The sequence below is a fragment of the Vicugna pacos genome, chromosome 4, assembly GCF_048564905.1.
Source record: "Vicugna pacos chromosome 4, VicPac4, whole genome shotgun sequence".
NCBI classification, from domain to species: domain Eukaryota; kingdom Metazoa; phylum Chordata; class Mammalia; order Artiodactyla; family Camelidae; genus Vicugna; species Vicugna pacos.
The window spans coordinates 50,873,093-50,891,265 of NC_132990.1; the positions used below are offsets into that span (position 1 = coordinate 50,873,093).

The 18,173-nt window shown below is 43.9% G+C and overlaps 1 protein-coding gene across 4 annotated transcripts in view; it reads right to left on the reverse strand.

Moving 5' to 3' along the window:
- Nucleotides 1-18,173, reverse strand: part of GABBR2 (gamma-aminobutyric acid type B receptor subunit 2) — a 354,329-nt gene that overhangs the window by 136,641 nt on the left and 199,515 nt on the right. For all 4 annotated transcript variants that reach the window (XM_031677345.2, XM_006204058.4, XM_072959804.1 and 1 more), the window contains 2 exons: nucleotides 15,841-15,906; nucleotides 8,614-8,814 (listed from right to left, as the gene is read on the reverse strand). In XM_031677345.2, coding sequence (XP_031533205.1) covers nucleotides 8,614-8,814; nucleotides 15,841-15,906 — 267 coding nt within the window. The remainder of the gene's footprint in view (nucleotides 1-8,613; nucleotides 8,815-15,840; nucleotides 15,907-18,173) is intronic.

Genomic DNA, 18,173 nt, shown 5'->3' on the forward strand with positions numbered 1-18,173 from the left:
CGTGCTACGTCTTCCTGTGGAGTCGCAAAAACCATGTCTGCTCCCTGTAATCCACAGCGGTGCCTCAAAGGGCTGAAGTTAGTGACATGCTTACCCTGTCCCCAACTTGCCACTCTTCACCTTTTAAGCAAAACAGTCTCAATTGAGACTTCTACTCTGACTATGACAAAATAGGTTACATCAGACTAAAGCTCTCATGAAGAGCATTCAGGAAAGCAGAATAAAATTTTAAAAAGCTGGATATCTAGAAACCAGGGTATCTAGGACTTGAGGAACCAATATCCTGGAGAGAAAAGAAATGTTCTGAGAAGAGTCCAGCATTCTTTGCTGCTTCCTCATGAGGCATTTGCTGATTTGTAAGTAGGAATGCTAGCTAAAGGAACAGAAAACACTGGATAAGAGTTTTCAGCAGACTCTCAGAGACTGGAATTAAAAACACTGTAGTTCAGGGTTATCAGGGTGGCAAGGCTTGTAGGGCCAAGGTCTCAGAGGAAAAGGAACCACAGAATACCAGAATGCAGACTGACATTCACATTTGAAATATTTGGTGATAACTAAGCTACATAAAGCAAGAGACTGAGAAGCCCCCCCCCCCCAAATGGTGGCTAAGGGGCTAAGATAACAAGCAGATGTGTTAAGAGTCTCAAGATATCAGGAAGACAAAAACTGGAATCCAGGGCCAGTAAACACCCCTGGGTTTCAGTTTAGAACACTGAACCACAAACAGGATTAAGGGCAAACCAAATGAGATCAGGCCTTACGAAAACTAAAACCAGGCCTGGAATCATCTCAATTCTTGATTGTATAACGTGCTCTGCTCCTAAGCTAACTGCTTGCTTGAAGAGAAATAAATCTTCTCTGGAGAAAGACAACATCATCTGTAGCCCCTTTAATTTTTCATATCCAATTCAATTAGTCAAGTTTTCTAGATATACCAGGTGATAGGACAAAATTTTTTAAAAAGAAAGTAAAGGAAAGAAAGAAAGAAGTAGGGACGGAGGGGAGGCAGGGAGGAAGGAAGGAAGGAAGACAGGCAATAGAAGCAGACCCACAGATGATCCAAATCTTCTTGTTATTAGACATGGACTTTAACGTAGCAGGTTTATATGTCCAAGAAAACAGATAAAAGATACAGAATGCCACCAGAGAACTGGAAACTATGAAAGAAAAAAAAAGAGTAAAATGAAAATTCTAAACATAAGAAAGACAACAAATGAAATGAAGAACTCAATAGATGGATGAGGCAGCATATTAGACACAGAAGAAAGGTTAGTGAACTGGAAGAAAGGCTAGTAATATTCAGACTGAGGCATAGGGAGGAAAAAAGAATAGAAAATAAGAAATGAACAAAAGAGATATATGGAATGTGTTGAAAATGCACATGTATAATTGGTGCCCTGAAATGTGAGGAAAGAGAGAACAGATAGAAGCAATATTTGAGGGATATCATCCTAGAATTTCCTCAAATACACATCAACCCACTGATTCATGAAGTTCTGTAAAGCTCTGTAAACTCCAATCAAGATAAACCCAAAGAAAATCTCACTTTAGCACAGCAGAGTAAAACTGCTGAACACTCAAGCAAAGACAAAAATCTTCAAAGCAGCTAGAGAAAAGAAAAGGGTGCATTGCCTTCAAAAGACCGACAATAAGGCTGACTTAATAGAAACAATGGATGCCAGAAGACAATGAAATGACATCTTACAGTGCTAAAATAACAGACCATCTAGCATTCTACACTTAGTTAATATACCTCTCAGTATTAAGGTGAAAGAAAGTAAACTTCACACAATCAGAAATTGCGAGAATTTGTCTCCAGCAAACCCATTATAAAAGAAAGATCAACGGGGGTTCCTCAGGCAGAAAGAAAATAATCACAAACAGAACAGAAATGAAGGAATGAAGAGTAATGGAAAGTGTAAATATGTGAGTAGATCTAAATGAAACATGACATCAGGGCCAAGGACACCCAAGGAAGTCTTACAGAAGAAGAACAAAGATATGGGCTAACACTACCAGGCATCAGAACTTATTCTAAAACTTCAATTATTAAGACACTGTGGTATTGGTTAAAGGATAGGCTAATAGACCAATGGAAGAGAACAGAAAGTTAAGAAACAGATCTACACACTACATAAACTCATTTAATTTACAGCAGGAGGATAGAGAGGATTCTCAGTAAATGATTCTGAATCATTGTTTATCCATATGAAAATATTAATCTTGATCTTACCTCAGACCTCATATAAAATCAATTTCACATGAATTCTATACCTAAATGTGAAAGGTAAAACAAGTTTCTAAAAGACAAGCTAGAAAAATATCTTTATGAGCATGGGTGGGCAAAGATGCTTAAACAGGACATAAAAAACATAAGTAATACATGTAACTGTCTAAGAATTCATATCCAGAATACAAAAAGAACTTCCACAAATCAATAAGAAACAGGCAGAGAATTCAAGTGGAAAATGGGCAAAAGACTTGAATAGGCAATTTATAAAAGAGGATATCAAAATGGGTAATAACGGTATGAAAGATTCACAACTTTATTAGGCATCAAGGAAATGTAAATTAAAACAAAAATGGGACACCACTACACACCCACTAGAATGGCTAAAATTAAAAAGCTAACAATGCCAAATGTCGGTGAGCATGTGAACCAACTGGAACTCTCAATCACTGCTGGTGGGTGTGTAAATTGGTACAACCACTTTAGAAATCTGTTTGGCAGTGTCTACCAAAGCTGAACATATGCATTCCCTATGACTCAGAAATTCCACCCCTAAGTATGCACCCAAGAGTAATGTGCACATATAGTCGCCAAAATACATTAAATATCTAGAAATAAATCAAATGGAGTATGTGCAAGAATTCCACATGGAAAATTACAAAACATTTCTGAGAGAAATTGAACAGACTAGAAGACTCCATATTATTATCAGTTTTTCCTAAATCAATCTATAGATTCAGTAAAGTCCCAACAACAAAGGAGAGCAGATTTGTGTGTAAAAACTGACTCACTACTCCTTTCTCCCACCTCTGAGGCTGCTGTACTGATGAAGGAAGAAAATTACAATTTGTCAAGTACCTATTGTGTGCTTGGCAGTACCTGGCAAGATATTTTCCTCTATATTACCTCATCTAATTCTTCTAAATCTGTAAAAGAGATATAATCATCCTAGTATAACAAGAAACAATTTCAGAAAGGTCAGCTGACTTGCCCTATGTCTTTGTATCACTATTGATTAGGTTCAACCACATAACTAAGAGACAAATTATCAGTAACTTAAATGAGATAGTTTCTGTCTCATGTTAAAGAGTCTATATGTAGGCAATGCAGGGTTGCTATGGTAGCTCTACAGTGTAACTGGGGACTCAGGCTCCTATCTTTATGCTCTGCCTCCCTAGAATGAAATTTCCTTCTCAAGGTCACCTGTTGATCCCAAGATGGCTGCTATAATTCCAGCCATCCCATCCATATTCTAGTCAAACAAAGGAGAAGGAAAAAGAAGGGCAAGTCTTCCCCTTAAGGAACATTTTATAAGTCTTATATAATACTTCTACTTACATCTCTTGGCTAGATTTAGAATCCTGGCAGTCTCTAGCTACATGGGAGGCTGGGAGATGTACATTTTTCAGCTGGGTGGCAACACACCCAGATAAAAGCCAGAGTTATGTTACCGAGGAGGAAGGAAGTTTATGGATGTCGGTATGGACAACTATCTTCCAGAGTCACTCAGCTGGAAAATGGTGGGTCCAAGATTCAAATCTAGCAAGTGTCAATAGGCCACCACACTCTTTCTCCTGAGCCCATATTCTCTTGCCATATCACCTGTCTCCCAGGGATGTGAATACTTAGAGAAGCTGAAGGGAACAGGATCTTTGTGGGGAAGGTGGAGGCAGAGGCAGCAGCATTGTAAAGCTTGACTCCCCAGGAAGCTCCTTTACTTTTCCATGGCACCTTCCCTTCCTCCTCTCCAGAGCCCAGGGCTGCCCTAAAAGCCCCAAGTTCTTTGCCATGGAGCTTCCAATGCAGTGACAATGAGATGGGTGCAGCTTTTTCTGGGTCATTGCTCTAAGCTGAGGACTCCCAAGATTTGTGTTTCTTCTCATTCTGCTGTGTTTAATAAACAGTCGTGGGTGGTCTCAGAAGCTTCTTGCTGGAAAACATTACAAAACTCTTCCAAAGAATGAGCCTGCGCCTTTGATGGAGGATTGGGGCCACCTTTGAGGTTCCCACTGATTCCAGAGTTCTGTGAACATCTCCATCTGGTGCCTTGGCCCAGCTTTGTGTCTCAGCAGGGGAATGGTAACAGGGAAGAATGTCCTTATTGGAGAGGCTGAGCCATCACTGGAATTTTACACCAGAACTCTAAATGCTCACAGTGGAAACAAACCCAAAGGGACAAAGAAGAGTGAAAGCTGACACTGGAAATCACCAATGTCAACAGAGTCACTGTGGGGGAGAAGAGTGGTGATGGGGAACCGTAATGGGAAGAAAGAACTGTTAGGGCCAAAGCAAGTACCCAGAGGCTGTTTTTGTGAGGCTCTAGAAAACTGAGCTCTGAGTGTGCTCCAGGAAGCCTGAGGGTCTGTATTTATCCCGTCATTGAAAATTCCAACTGGAAGGGACTGATGAACATGCTTGGGAGGGACAATGACCTTGTTATTCCTCCTACCAGAAATCTCCTGGGTGCCAATGAGCAAGTTGGGGACAGCTTGATATTGAAGACAGGCATATCGAAGAGGGAACTGTGGAGAATGCATTTCAAGAGGGGCCACTGTTCCACCCAATTCTGCAACTTTATCAGGAGTCACTTTTATCCTGGGGGTTCCAGGGTTTAACATTGTAACCACATTACACAGTCTGCTGTAATAATTCAATAGATGTTTACAGAGTTAGAGAATTCCACTGTGAAAGGATACCAGGAACTATGTAGTCCAAATCTCTCATTTTCAGCTGAGGAAACTGAGGCCCAGGGAGGGTGAGTGTCTAGTTGAGGTGGCCATGTCAGGATTTGCACTAAATCTCCTGATTACCAGGCCCATGCTGTCCTGTTCTGTCACTTACTAACAGGCCTGCTGAGACATCACAGAAAGGGCTGATTTGGATGTGTTCTGTTTCTAAGCATGTCACAAATCTAGAGGAAGAGCACAGTAGAGGGAAAGGGGCAGAGAGTGGGGACCTAGCAGTCCTGGATCTGTCCCCAACCTGCTGGGTAACTGTATCAGTTTCTAGAGGCTGCCATAACAAACTTCCACAAACTGGGTGGTTTAAAATCTACAGAAATTCATTTGCTCATAGTTGTGGAAACCAGAAATCCAAGACAAAGGTGTTGGCAGGGTTGGTTCCCTTTGGAAACTCCAAGGAAGAATCCATTCCATGCCTTTCTTCTGGCGGCTGCCAGCAATCCTTGATGTTCCTTGTCTTGTGGACACATTACTCCAATTTCTGCCTCCATCTTCACATGACCTCCTCTGTGTGGCAAGCCTCTCTCTGCCTTCTCTAATAAGGACACTTGTCATTGGATTTAGGATTTACCCAGGTAGTCCAGGATAATCTCATCTCAAGATCCTTAAATTAATTATATCTGCTTTTCCGAGTAAGGTCACATTCATGAGTTCTAAGGGTTAGGACATGGACATATCTTTTTAGGGGCCACTATTCAACCCACTACAAGGATCCTGGGTATGTCCCTTCCCCTTTCTGCTTCTTAGCTTTCCAAGTAGAAACAGTGAGAGTGGCAAGCATCCATTGACTTGATTCCACAAATGTTTGCTTGTTTTCATGGACACTGATGGACCACAAAATACACACCATCAACCCAGCATCCCGTGCCATGCTGACCACAGTCCCCAGCAGTCGTGTATACCGCAAAATCAAAAGCAAGAACTATTTCATGACTTTCTAGAACTTCCTTTGGCGATAGATTCTTGCAGGTTGGTTGGGGAAGTTGGCTTGTGGTCAGACCACAAATAGGAATGCCTTATCAACTCTGGACCCCACACTCTGGGGAGAGAGCGTTCAACAAGAGCAAGTGCAGAGGATGGGCTGAGTGTGGGAAGGGGCTTGACAAAAAACCTGTGCAGGGCTGGGACCAGGGGGAGGTGAGTGAGGCCCTCCCTTCTGGGGCAAAATTGAGGAGGGAGCCAAAAACCTCAGTAATCAAGATTAAAAAAAAAAAAAAGGGACCAAAAAACGAATGCAAAAAAATGCATGATGAACAAAATATCAAAATTTTAAAGACAAGATGTGATCGTGAGACTCAAATCAGTTAGCTCACTCTAACCTTGGCCTTGTGGAGCCTCTCTTTACGTAAAATTTTGGTATTTTGTTCATCACGGATTTTTTGCATTGAGGTCTTTGGCATCCCCTTAAATTCTGCCTTTAGTCTCAGCCCTGGAACTGTGAGTTACGACCATAGGGATGGGCCCTTTAGTGACAGGGATCACTCCGCGGATGTGGTGACCACCAACAGGACCTGGAGGGGGTGGTGCCCAGAGGGACCAGTGGGGAAAATTAAGGAAGAAGTAGTGAGTCCTGTGCTACTGGGAGGATCTGAGAGTCTGATAGGAGGCTGGTCCACATGATCTCTAGGAAAGCCCTAAGACCCTCTGATTCCAAGAAGGAAAAAGGCTGAAGATTTCCCCCATGTAATTTCAATCATCTTTCAACCTCGAGATAATGTAAAAGCTGCCTCTTGCCTCACAGACTCTTGGACAGGGACTAGGTCGCCTGGAATTTTAGAAGCCACCGAAGCTGGGAGCCTGCCTGGCTCTGCTCTGATGGCATTGCTCCATCCTGGAAGGCCCAGGAGTTGGTAGCCCACACAGTAGGGTGAAGTGAACAGCCCCAGGAATAGCCCCAAGGTGTCCCATTCATGGGCACAGTGATAAGGGGGTGAGGTCAGTCTCCTCACCAGCTCCAAATTAAAAAATTTAAAATTAAAAATGAAAGTCAGTGACTTGGGAGATGTTACAAAGTCAAAACACTTACTACAAAAAAAAAAAAAAAGAAACTGCAAAAAAGTGATATTTCCAAAATGCACTCCTGTGTACTTCTACACATCTGGGTGTGGCTCGCCCACTCTGGGTAACATTCAAGCTCCTTGGAACGACATTGAAGCCCTTGGGGTGTTGCATGGCCCTCACCCCAACTCAGCTTCACAGATCTCATGTGTAATCATTTACATCTTTGGTCTTCCTTAAGTCTCTCATTTTAATTATTATACTGTCTACCTGTATGGAATTTTTTTCTTAGTTTTGTACTTCCTTCAAATGTTATACTATTTTTAGATTAAAGTATAGGGTATCCCTGGACCCAAGAATCTTCTAATAAACTGCAAACTTTAACGCCTTTAAAAATAACACTTACTGAAATAAAAATGAGCTGTTTCTACTCATTATTCAGCATCTCCAAAAACTTCATATACTCATTGATTTTGGTATGAAAATATTTCTCCAAACACTTTCTAACCAGAGTGTTTTTCCAGGATTTCTCAGGTGCCAGCTTGATCTAGCGCCGCTTATAAAATGTGTCCTAATGATTTGCCATTTTTGGACAAATCAATAAATCATTCTTAGAGCACTGGCTCTAACTGAGACTAAGTAATGGACAATAATAACATACATATTTTTTTACTTTACTATGAAGTTTATTCTTTAAATGAAACTGATGGTGGGTGAGCATCTAAAAATCTGAGATCAGAGGAGACAGGAAAGGATGATGTGCACCGTGGTGCTGAATTTTGGCTGGTGGTTAGAACTGAGAGATGGATGTTGCCATCTTCACCGAGGCTGTCGTCACCTGATTCTTGATAATGGTATCTTACACTGATGGAGAACAGTGTGCTTTGGAAACACTTTTACATATACCACGTTACCCGTTCTCTCACAGCCCAAAGAGATAAGCAGGCCAGGGGTTAGTCATCCCAAGTGGAAACATGTGGAGGCCTGAGGACTTAAGCACCCTGTCAAGGTCCTCCTCCCAGTTATGACAGCACAAGGTGCCAGGCGCCATGCCAGCCACGTTGCACAATCTGCCAACCAGTCCTCCCTTTGACTCCAGAGGAGGATATTTTCACCACCACTATACAGGTGAAGAAACAGCGGCTCAGAGAACTCAAGCTCAAGATCATGCAGCTGGTAAGTGGCAAAGCTAGGGTTTCGACCAATCTTTCTGGTCCTCAGTACATGTCTCCTCAAGTCTACTTGAGGAGTCTGTCCTTTCCTCCAGGCTGACAGGAGCATCAGTGAGACTGAGAAAAGACTGCAGGTCGGCGAGGCATGGGAGAAACGCCAGCCTACTCTGAAAGGCAATGTCTGCAGTTGGTGCTATAACAGTCACGACTCCATCCCTGACACATACACTATGTTATGTGCTTACAAAGCACACTTACCTCATTTGATTCCCACAGTTCCCCAGAGGGCCATGTAGTAGTGGGCTGGCTATTCTCATTTAACAGATAAGCAAGGCTCAGAGAGGTTAAGTGATTTACTCAAAGTCACACAGCAAAGGCAAGAACAAGGTCTAGGTGCTTTTTGCCAACATCACTGGACAACATGATCAAAGGAGATGGGTTTGGGGCAGACCAAGCAGACCAAGGCACTGACCTTTCCTGAGATGGTCTTGATCTGCTTGGAGCTCAGGGGCTCAAAGTCCACGCCAATGTAACCCTCCATGGCAGCAAGGAGATTCTTCCGGAGACAACGGGATGAGTTGGCTTCTGTGTGCACCTGCTCCCACCAGGAAGGCTCATACCAGCCAGGGATGATCCACTGGTACTTGCTACCATACATATTCTCCTCATATGCCTGCAACAGAGGGGTTGACCATGAAGACACCAAAAGACAAACATCTGTTCAAAGCTTTGTGCCCTTGAGAGAGATGGAGATGACTCAGGCTTCCTCTTACCAGAGGATTCATTAATTCTTCTATTACTTGCTTGGTCTCCTCTTCTTTTATCTCTCAAGGGAGCCAAGGTAGTTTATAGGAAACATGTATAATAAAATAATAAACATCAAGAAAAAATTAAAACATAAGGGCCTGGGAAAGTTAATTATAATATGTTTACTAGAGGTAAAGGGAACAGAACATAGACAAGTCAACCAAAGGTTCCAACACAGTACATACTAAGCTGTATATTTCACCATAAATTCCCGGCAGCCTAAGAGAAAAGGGCAACAATATTAATTGCTCAACTCTTGCGTTCAATAGGGAGAACACATACTAGTTCTTCAGGGACATGAAGTGTTTTCCAGGCTTTAATCCCTAAAAAATGCCTCATATGGAGGACACTGTCAAATTAGCTAGCATGGTATTAGCAGCATCCCTACAACAAACAGATTTCATAAGGCTATTTTTGTATAGATCTTAACTAAAAGACAAGATTATAACCTTTAAATACAACCCAGGGGGAGCAATTTTGCAAGGGGCTAAGAAAATTTAATGTGAGCATGTAACTTACATAAGATGCCACTTGGCAAACTGAACATTCTTTCTAAATCTTTACCCAAAGCATAAATTGAGATCCTAAAAAAAAAGTCCCTTACATTTGTATGCTCTACCCACATCTTACTTGATTGTCATTCGTATTCACCCTTTGAGATGGTCTGGGCAGACTTTTATTATCCTCATTTTAGAAACAAGGAAACTGAAAACCAGAGAGGGAAAGTCACTTTTCCAAGGTCACACAGCCAGGGAGAAAAATCAGCCTGGAACCTAGATCTGCCAACTCTTACACTGCAAAGCCACACTGCCTGCCTTCCATTTAAACAGAAAGTTGTCAAGACTTTTAATGCAGCCTTATTTGGCTTTAATTCATACTATGATGATTTTATAACAGGAAAGGTATGCTTTTCGATAGCACAAATGAACCCAGAAAATCTCACTTTGTAGGAATGTCATGTTCCATCAAAGCTGGGTCCAGAATGGAGTTTCTAAGTAGAGTGCACATTCTTATCAGTAATTAAAATACCCGGAAGTAACAAAAGAGAGCAGTAGTGTGCGCTCTGTGTGCTGTGATGAACTGTATACATTTAAAAATGTGAACCTTAAACAATCCATCTGTTTGTTCCTGGGGAATCACCTATGTTAGAAGGACATTTTGGGAAACAATTCAAGTCAGACCTCTTTATGTTCCTTGGCTTAGAACAGAGATAGCACAGACACCAGGAGGGTGCAAAGAGAAGCCTACGGATTGCCCGGAATGCCGGAGAGGTTCTGGCTGCCCTGCAGTTAGACTCTAGGACGCTAAGCCAGGGTCTACCCAGAAAGGTGGGCCAGAGCCCCTAATGCGTCTGCACACTGGAGCATAGTTACTGTCAAGTCTAAGAGTTGGAAGAGTGTTTCCTTCATTCCTCTTCCAGAAAGGGGGGTAACACTTCAAAACTCTCTCAACACCTGAAAAAGCCCAGCCTGCATGATAGAGCATCTCACTGCAGTAAATGTGAATTAGAATATCTGTTCCTTAACTTAAGGTCAAATTCCAACTCCAAGGCCTCTGTTCATTGATTCAGTGAAGCCTCCACAGATTAAACTGAAATTGTTTAATAAAAGAGCCCTTCAACTATCTCAAGGCAGTGATCACATTGCCTCTTCTCTAGACTCCTCCAACGATATGGGACTTTCACCTCCCTCATTCTAGACACTGTACTTCTCATAATGCAGCCTCAGAGCATAGTCATTTTTCCAGCAACTATATTATAATGTTATGTATAATGCCCCAATCAAAACTGTTGTAGAAAACATGGAGAGCCTTCATATTACCATGACATAATAAAATCACAGTTCAACAAAAGAAGGCAGTCTTCTGGGCTTCCCTCTAATAAACGGGGCTTATTCCACAGACACTTTTTTTTTTTTTTACGAAAGATCATCCCAAATCCTCTCTTGGGGCTAGACCTTTGAACAAAACGGTTGTCCTGAGGATCCCAGGTTATTTAACCAATGGCAGAAACTGTGAGACTTCACAACTGTCATCTTTCACTGACAGGGAGGAACTGACATGTTAAGCCCTTATTATGTACTTGGCCATTTATATACATTACCTTATTTTATTCTCACAACAACTCTATGAGGTGTGTGCTATCATCTCCATTTTATGAGGTGTGTGCTATTGTCTCTATTTTACAGATGAAGAAATTGAGGCTCAGAGATCGAGGAATTTGCCCAAATACATTCAACTAAGTCAAGGGGACAAAATTCAAAGTCCATTTTTTTTAAAGTTTCCTTCTTTTCTTAGCAAAACACAACTTTTTGGAAGCTCTCTTAATCTTAAAAGGTTGAGACAAGATAGTGCCACTTATTGAGAATGTATGGTGAGTAAGAGTCAATAGACACAGAGCAAGGACAGGAGGAGGTCTTCCGATCAGATGCAAAGGCAGCTCAGCATTACTCTCTGAGACCAAAGACCATGTGGTAACTCAGAGGCAGCACAGAGCAGGAAGTCAGGAGCCTCTCAGGAATCTGCTGTGATACCTGACTGACCTGCCATTGTCCTATTAGGAGCTGTTCCTTGTGAGTGGATTTTCTAGAAAACAGAAGCTCAGTCCATTTGAATGACAATACATTTTGTTTAGAATCTCAGCAAATTTGGTTAAGATAAAAATTTTTCTACTGATCCTCTGGGGAAAAAAAAATTACAGTCAAGCAGCACTAGATTCTCTACCACACACCAGCTGGGTAGCCCTGGCACACAAAGCCTTGGGCCTCTCTTTTCTCATTCATGGCCCATGGAAAGTAAATCCCATCTCACTGGGTTGGTGCAGGAATCAAATGAGGAAATATGTGCACCATGCCTGGACAACACTACATTCAGGAACATTTTAGCTGCTCCTGCTCGTTCCCTTCTCCCTTTGGTACCTCATGGTCTCATCCTGAACATCAGCCACTGTTACGGGCCATGCAGAGTGACGCTCTTGGACATGAAGAAGACTGACCCAAATGCCAAATGGCTCCAGACTGTTCTTGGAGTTTTTGATGCACTTTTTATGGCTTTGTCTCCTTTCAAGCTGTCAGGTCTAGGCTGTCACTTTCACTCTGAATTTGCTGCTTTTGAACTGCTACAGAAAGCAGGGAGCCTAGATTGTTAAGTATATGTGTAGAGCAAAAGTACATGGACTTTGAGAGAAGGTCTAAAAGGCGCTCCTGCAAGAGAGGTAGACTGGTCTTAAATATAGCATCCACTGTCCAAAGCAACTGCAGAGAAGCCTCTGGGCCTCCACTCTGTTTTCCCACATTTAGAAGAGCTGAGATTGTTGGACATGTGAGCTTTAAGAATCTTTGCCTGGTATCCTTGTCTTCTCCTTTGCCAGATAGGGAGTTCCTGGAGGGTTGGTGTCTGCTCTTCCCAGGATCCTCAGTGCTCAGCACAGTGCCTGGTGTGCAGCGGGCACCCAATAAATGGTTGCAGAGTGACTGAATGAATGCATTTCCAGTTTACTTGGTCACCTTGGTTTTCATTTTCTCTGCCTCTAGTAGGAATGTGGTCTCAGGAAATGGCCACCAAATGGGCCCTGCCAGGTGATGACGGGCAGTCCTGAGCTCACGTTCTTTAGTCCCACGAACCACGCTGGTTCTTGTTAGCTGCAGGCAGGTAACCATGATGTGATTAAAAAATCCAATTTCCTCTTTTTATTAAGTTTCCTTTTGCCTCCTCACCTCCCCATGCAAGAAGGACATTTGCTTTTTATAGACATTTCACAACCATAATAGTAATAAATCCTCACATCGGTAAAGCAGTTAACAATTGGGATGATGGTCACCCTCCAATGGCCGTGTTTAAGCTTCTCAACAACCCCATGAAGCAGATAAGGCAGGGGTCATTGCTTCTGTTTCAGAGGTGAGGCAGCCGGGGACTGCAGTTGTAAAGTGGCCCGAGGAGTTCTGAGTGGCCAGAACCCAGGTCAGAGTGCTTGAGAACTGAGAATAGACCACCAAGGAGACAGAAGAAGACAAAAGTGACAGGCTATGCTCATCCTTTGCTGGAGCCAAAATGAACATTTTGCCACAGGGCTATAAATAGGCCTTGCGTTTGCTGGAGTCTGCTTTCCCACTGGGTGGCAGGTCCAATCTCAAGAACACAGCAACATGCTGCAAAGTTTGCACTGCAGCATTTGGATGGCAAAGACGTGGTTGTGTCCATCTGGTTGTGTCTGACCCCGAGATGGGCAGAAAGGCTCTCTCCCTGGGTCTCTGTTCTGAGCAGCCCCTCCTTCCATCACACGCCAGAGTCTTGATCCAGCGTGAAGACATTCAGCAGACTCTCCTCAAGACCTTCCAGATCTGGGAGAAGAACTCCTTCCTGACCAGATAAGAATGAAAGTCCTGGAGCGCAGATCCATCTGAGGGTCTGACACACGGAATAAATCTCCAACCAAAAACTTCTGAGAAACTCCTCAACAAATAAAGCAGTCAGCAAGACTCTAAGAAAAAGCCCATCTCAAAATACCCAAAGTCTAAGAGGAAAGAAGAAAGTGGGATGACGAGGCGGGATGGTGTCCTGTGCTGAGTGGAAGGCAAGCAGCCTGGGACTGGGTCAATAGGCAGATAGCCATGCACTCTGTTCTGATATGGAAACCACGCTGGAAATGCCACTCGGAAAATAATCCCAGTGCATGGCACAGAGGGAAATCACAGCCATGCCTTGGCTTGGATTTGGTTCAAGTCAGAACAGGAGGCCTCTCTGCATTTTGTGCAAACGAGAGATGGCCAGTGCCCAGTGTGGCGTCTTCATGGATGATTTTTATTTATTTTTTTCTCATTTGGTCAACAATCACACACCATGGGCCAGCTGTTTGCAAGGCCTTGGGGATATGTGGGGGTAAAACCCAGATTCTTCTCTAAAAAATTACGTCCTCTAATTTGGAGCATTATTTTCCTTTTTTAAATGGGCCATTTCTGGACCATAAATGGTAACATGTAAGGCATTATGAGTTTTGAAGTAAAACATGTTAAATCAATTTGCTCCATTTTTTTTCAGTTTTTCCTCATGCTCCTCCTTAGATTTTTGTGTGGAAGGACTTCTTGTTACCCTTAACTAAAACATAGGATGCTTAACAGAATCTTGTACAGTCCATTAGTTAGTAAACTTACTAGCCCAATGGCAGTCCATTCCATCCTCCGAGCCCTTATGTAAACAAATAAAAAAAATTGCTGACATTTACTGAGGACTCACTGCACATCAGGCACTATGCAAAATGTTTTTGCCCATTTAATCTTCACAGCAATCCTATTAGACAGGTGTTATTATTATCCCCACTTTACAGATGAGAAAACTGAGGCTCAGAAAGTGTTAACAAGTCCAAATTCAGTTACTAAGCTGCACACCAGGAGTTCAGGCCCAAGCAGACTGATTCCTGAGTGCTAAGTTTCATCTAGGGTCTCCTGAAATGTCAGCCTGTAACTTCTCCCTCCTCCCTGCTATTCTGAGAGATAATCAGGCAGTTCCTGCTTTGCTCCTTAGCTTTCCCGATGAAATATCCCTGTGGAACTGTGGCTTCCAGCCACTGCTCTCTCCTTCTCCCAGTCTCTTTTCAGTTCCTGCATCTCTCCTGTAATGTGGCGCCAGGAGCTGAGCAGGACACCCCAGGTGGGGTCTCTCAGCAGAGGGCAGAGGGACCACCCGTCCTGGGGGTGAATGTGGAGCCTGAGGTCACCTCGGCTCCCCGGCAGCTCTGCTCACACTGGTTACTCACAGTAACCTTGAGGCAACAGACTCCAAATTTTCTCTTGTTCTAAACACACACAGTTCTCCTCAGCTATGCCTCTACCATCTTGGACACAGGCTGCCCAATTTGTTCTAATATAACCTTATATTAAGACCATTAGATTTAATCTTCTTGGATTTAATCAAACATTCCAGTTAATTAAGGTTCTTTGCACCCTGGTTCTGTCATCCAACATATTTCACAGCTTCTAAAATTCCTATAAGCCTGCTTTTTATAATCTCATCTAAGTTACTGACTAAGGGTCAAGAAGAACAGAGGGCTGTGGCCCATCACTAGAGCGTACACCTAGAACAACCTCAGTCCAAGAGGAGGAGCTTATTGGGTAGACGATGACTCACAAAACTAGCCTCTCATTCTGATGAATTCTCTCCTGACCCTGGGGTGGAGGAGGAGCCAGGGCATCAAAATCGGAAGACACACTTCCTGTGTTAGAGCTCTTATGTATGCTCGGGTCAGAACATGATGTGGAGAAAAGAGGATCTGACTGGGACTCAGGTGAATGAGGATGGAGCCTTGGCTCTGCCACGAACTGTCCTTCTCTGGGCCTCTATTTCCTCATCTATAAAACAGGGTAATGAGAGTAGCTTCACATGGTTATGGAAAAAATTAAATGGAATAAGTTTTAAAAATCTCCTTCATCACCTGTCACACACCAGATAATTAGAAGGACTCAGGGGTAGATACTGAACAGTTGACAGTTTGTTCTAAACCCGAGCCTCTGAGCCCTGCTTGCAGGGCAGGGAGGGGTCTGAGGCAGCCTCATCTCTCCTGGAATCTGGCGCCTTCCTCTGTGGGGTGCACATGGCACTGCTCCACTAAGTAAGGCTGGGTCGAGGGGACTTAGAACTAGCAGGCAGCACTAAGGCAATGGTCAGACAGTGGGTTTGGTAAATCAAGGTTTCTGGTTCCTCCTACGACTGCACTGTACTGAGCCCTGGCGTTTTAGCGCCCTGAAAAGAAGAAAGAGCAGTGAGCATAACACTTCTACCTCCAACTCCCCGGACTCAGGCCCTGTGGTGCCCCTCTTGGAACAGGCAGGGAGAATGATCTGAGAAAAAGCTTTGTGAACCTTCTCAAAAACACAAATGACACGACCAAAGTGTTACTTACACAACAGAACACTTTTGCTGCCATATTCTGGTCAAACTGGCCAAGGATGATCCGCACGTCGTTGCCCTGTGGACAGAAGGACAGGGTGTGAAGGTGAGCATGTGATCGGCACAGCCCAGAAGGCTCGGGGCCATGGGCAGGGAATATTCACGTGCTCCAGGCTCCCTAGCGAGAGCTCTTCTGGAGCGGGGTGGGCAGGGCAGAACCACACCCCTTATCCCAGCCCGGCCTGGATCACCAGCCTTCTCTGGGTCCAGCTTTTCCTCAGCACCTGCTGTTGGCCCTCCCTGGTCTCATGGGAAAACCCTGGGGCAAGTCTGCACAGGCTGGAAGCTGAAGCTGATGGCTCTGTGGGGCCTTGGCACGCTCCCTGCTCTCCTCCAATGGCAAATCCTGTGGGGCACTGAGACAGGGCTGACTCTCCGTCCTCACTCTACACATAGGGAAGCTGAGGCCACAGGAGAGAAGGGAACTTCCAAGGTCTCCAGGGGGGGCTGGCAACAGAAACAAGTTCCCAGCCAACTCCTCCCCCAGTATTCTAGACTTTTCTGCCTTCCTGGAGCCCACAGAGCTTCCCAATTAAGAAGTTGCAGAGTCTTCTCAAGTTCTGAACTTTGTTCAAATCTTAGCTCCACTCCAGTGGCCTCAAGTGGCTCCTTTTCCCATCTTAGCCTCAATTTCCTCATCTGCAAAATGCGGATAATGGCAGTCCTTTCTTAGAGGGCTGCTGAGACAACTAAATGAGATAATCCTCATAAAGTGCTTAGCAGAGCTCCTGGCACAGAGTAAACACCAGCTAGAATTAGTATTTTATAAACTTCTCCCAACCCATCCATCTCCCTTTATTTCAAAGGAAGATCTATATTCAATAGCTCTATAAATGGTTATTTATTATCTTATTATCTCAATGCAGTTAACACGTATACATTGTATCATAGCTCCTATGATTCATTTATTCACTCCACAAACATTAACTGAATGCCTGATGCTCCCTCCTGGGTCAGGGTGAGGGGTTCTTGGTTGCTTTCTAGGGGACAGGATCCAGGCTGGGCCCCGCTCCCATAGAGAACAGGATGTACAGGCAGCCTCCAGGCAGGCAGCCTCCAGGCGGCCAGCCTGGCTCCTGCCCACGTGCCTGCTCCCCATCTCAGGCCTGCCCTCTGTACTGAGGCTCAACCTTGCAGGTGGTGCCACCTTCCTGCCATTTATCCCGTCCTTTCCAGCAGGCCTCAAGGCCCTTTGATGCATAAAGAAGAGAAACATGCCTTTAGAGATCAGTTTTTAGCATCTTTCAAAATTGGAAAGTGCTGACTGGGAGGCCATTTTACTCATCATGTACTTTAGCAAAATAAAAAAGGCTTGGATTCTAAAATCATCTTTCGTTTGCAAGCAAGAATGGAAAGAAGAAAAAAAAAACTTGCTCTGAAAGGACTTTAAAAGATCGTTACCAGAGCAGTTGAAGGAAGGCAAGCCTTTGTCATCACCATGTCTGCAATGCTATAAAAAGTTCTAAGCTGCTTCCTTCCGTTCTGTGGCCATGTTCCTGGGCACACTCCAGGGTCTTTCTGCTTGTTTGTTGAAAAAAAAATTTTTTTGTTTATAGCATTTCTTGCTACTAACGGTATTCACCTATCCATATCCATCCATCCAGCAAACACTCATGGAGCGCCTACTTTGTGCCAAGCCTGTGTCGCTAAACATGGTATAGCAGAAACAGCTTATTGGATTTTGGAATCAGACCTTGGTTCACATTCCAGCTCCAGCACTGACCAGCTGCATGACCCTGGGTCTTAAATCTCCCAGAGCCTTGATTTCCTCATTTCTGAAACAGGGATAATACTCCCTACTCTGCCTAGTAGGTTGTAGGATTCATGATAACGAAACCCACCCACTGGCTTTATGATGCTCTCTCCTGGCTCCCTCCTTCCTCCTAGTCATTCCTGCTCAGACTCTAAATCAGTTTCTCATCTTTCTGCTCATCCCTAAATGCTGCTGTTCCATACAGTTCTGCCCTCATCACTCTCCCTGGGCAATCTCATTCATGACCCCAGCCACAACTCCCCACCGTGTGCTATGAGCTCCCAAACCTCTCTTCCCAGCCCAGACTTTTCTCCAACTGTCCCCTGGACACCTCCACTTGGATTCCCCAGGCACCTTAAGCTCAACATGTTCCAAACTGAACTCATCTTCATTCCCAACGCGCCCCTTCCCCTTCCTATACTGTCCATTTCTAGAATGCTGTTTTGCCAATCTCCCACTCCCCCAGATCAGAAACCTGCGCGTCATCTTAGACTCCTCCTCTCCTCATCCTAGCCATAACCAGGGCCTGTTGG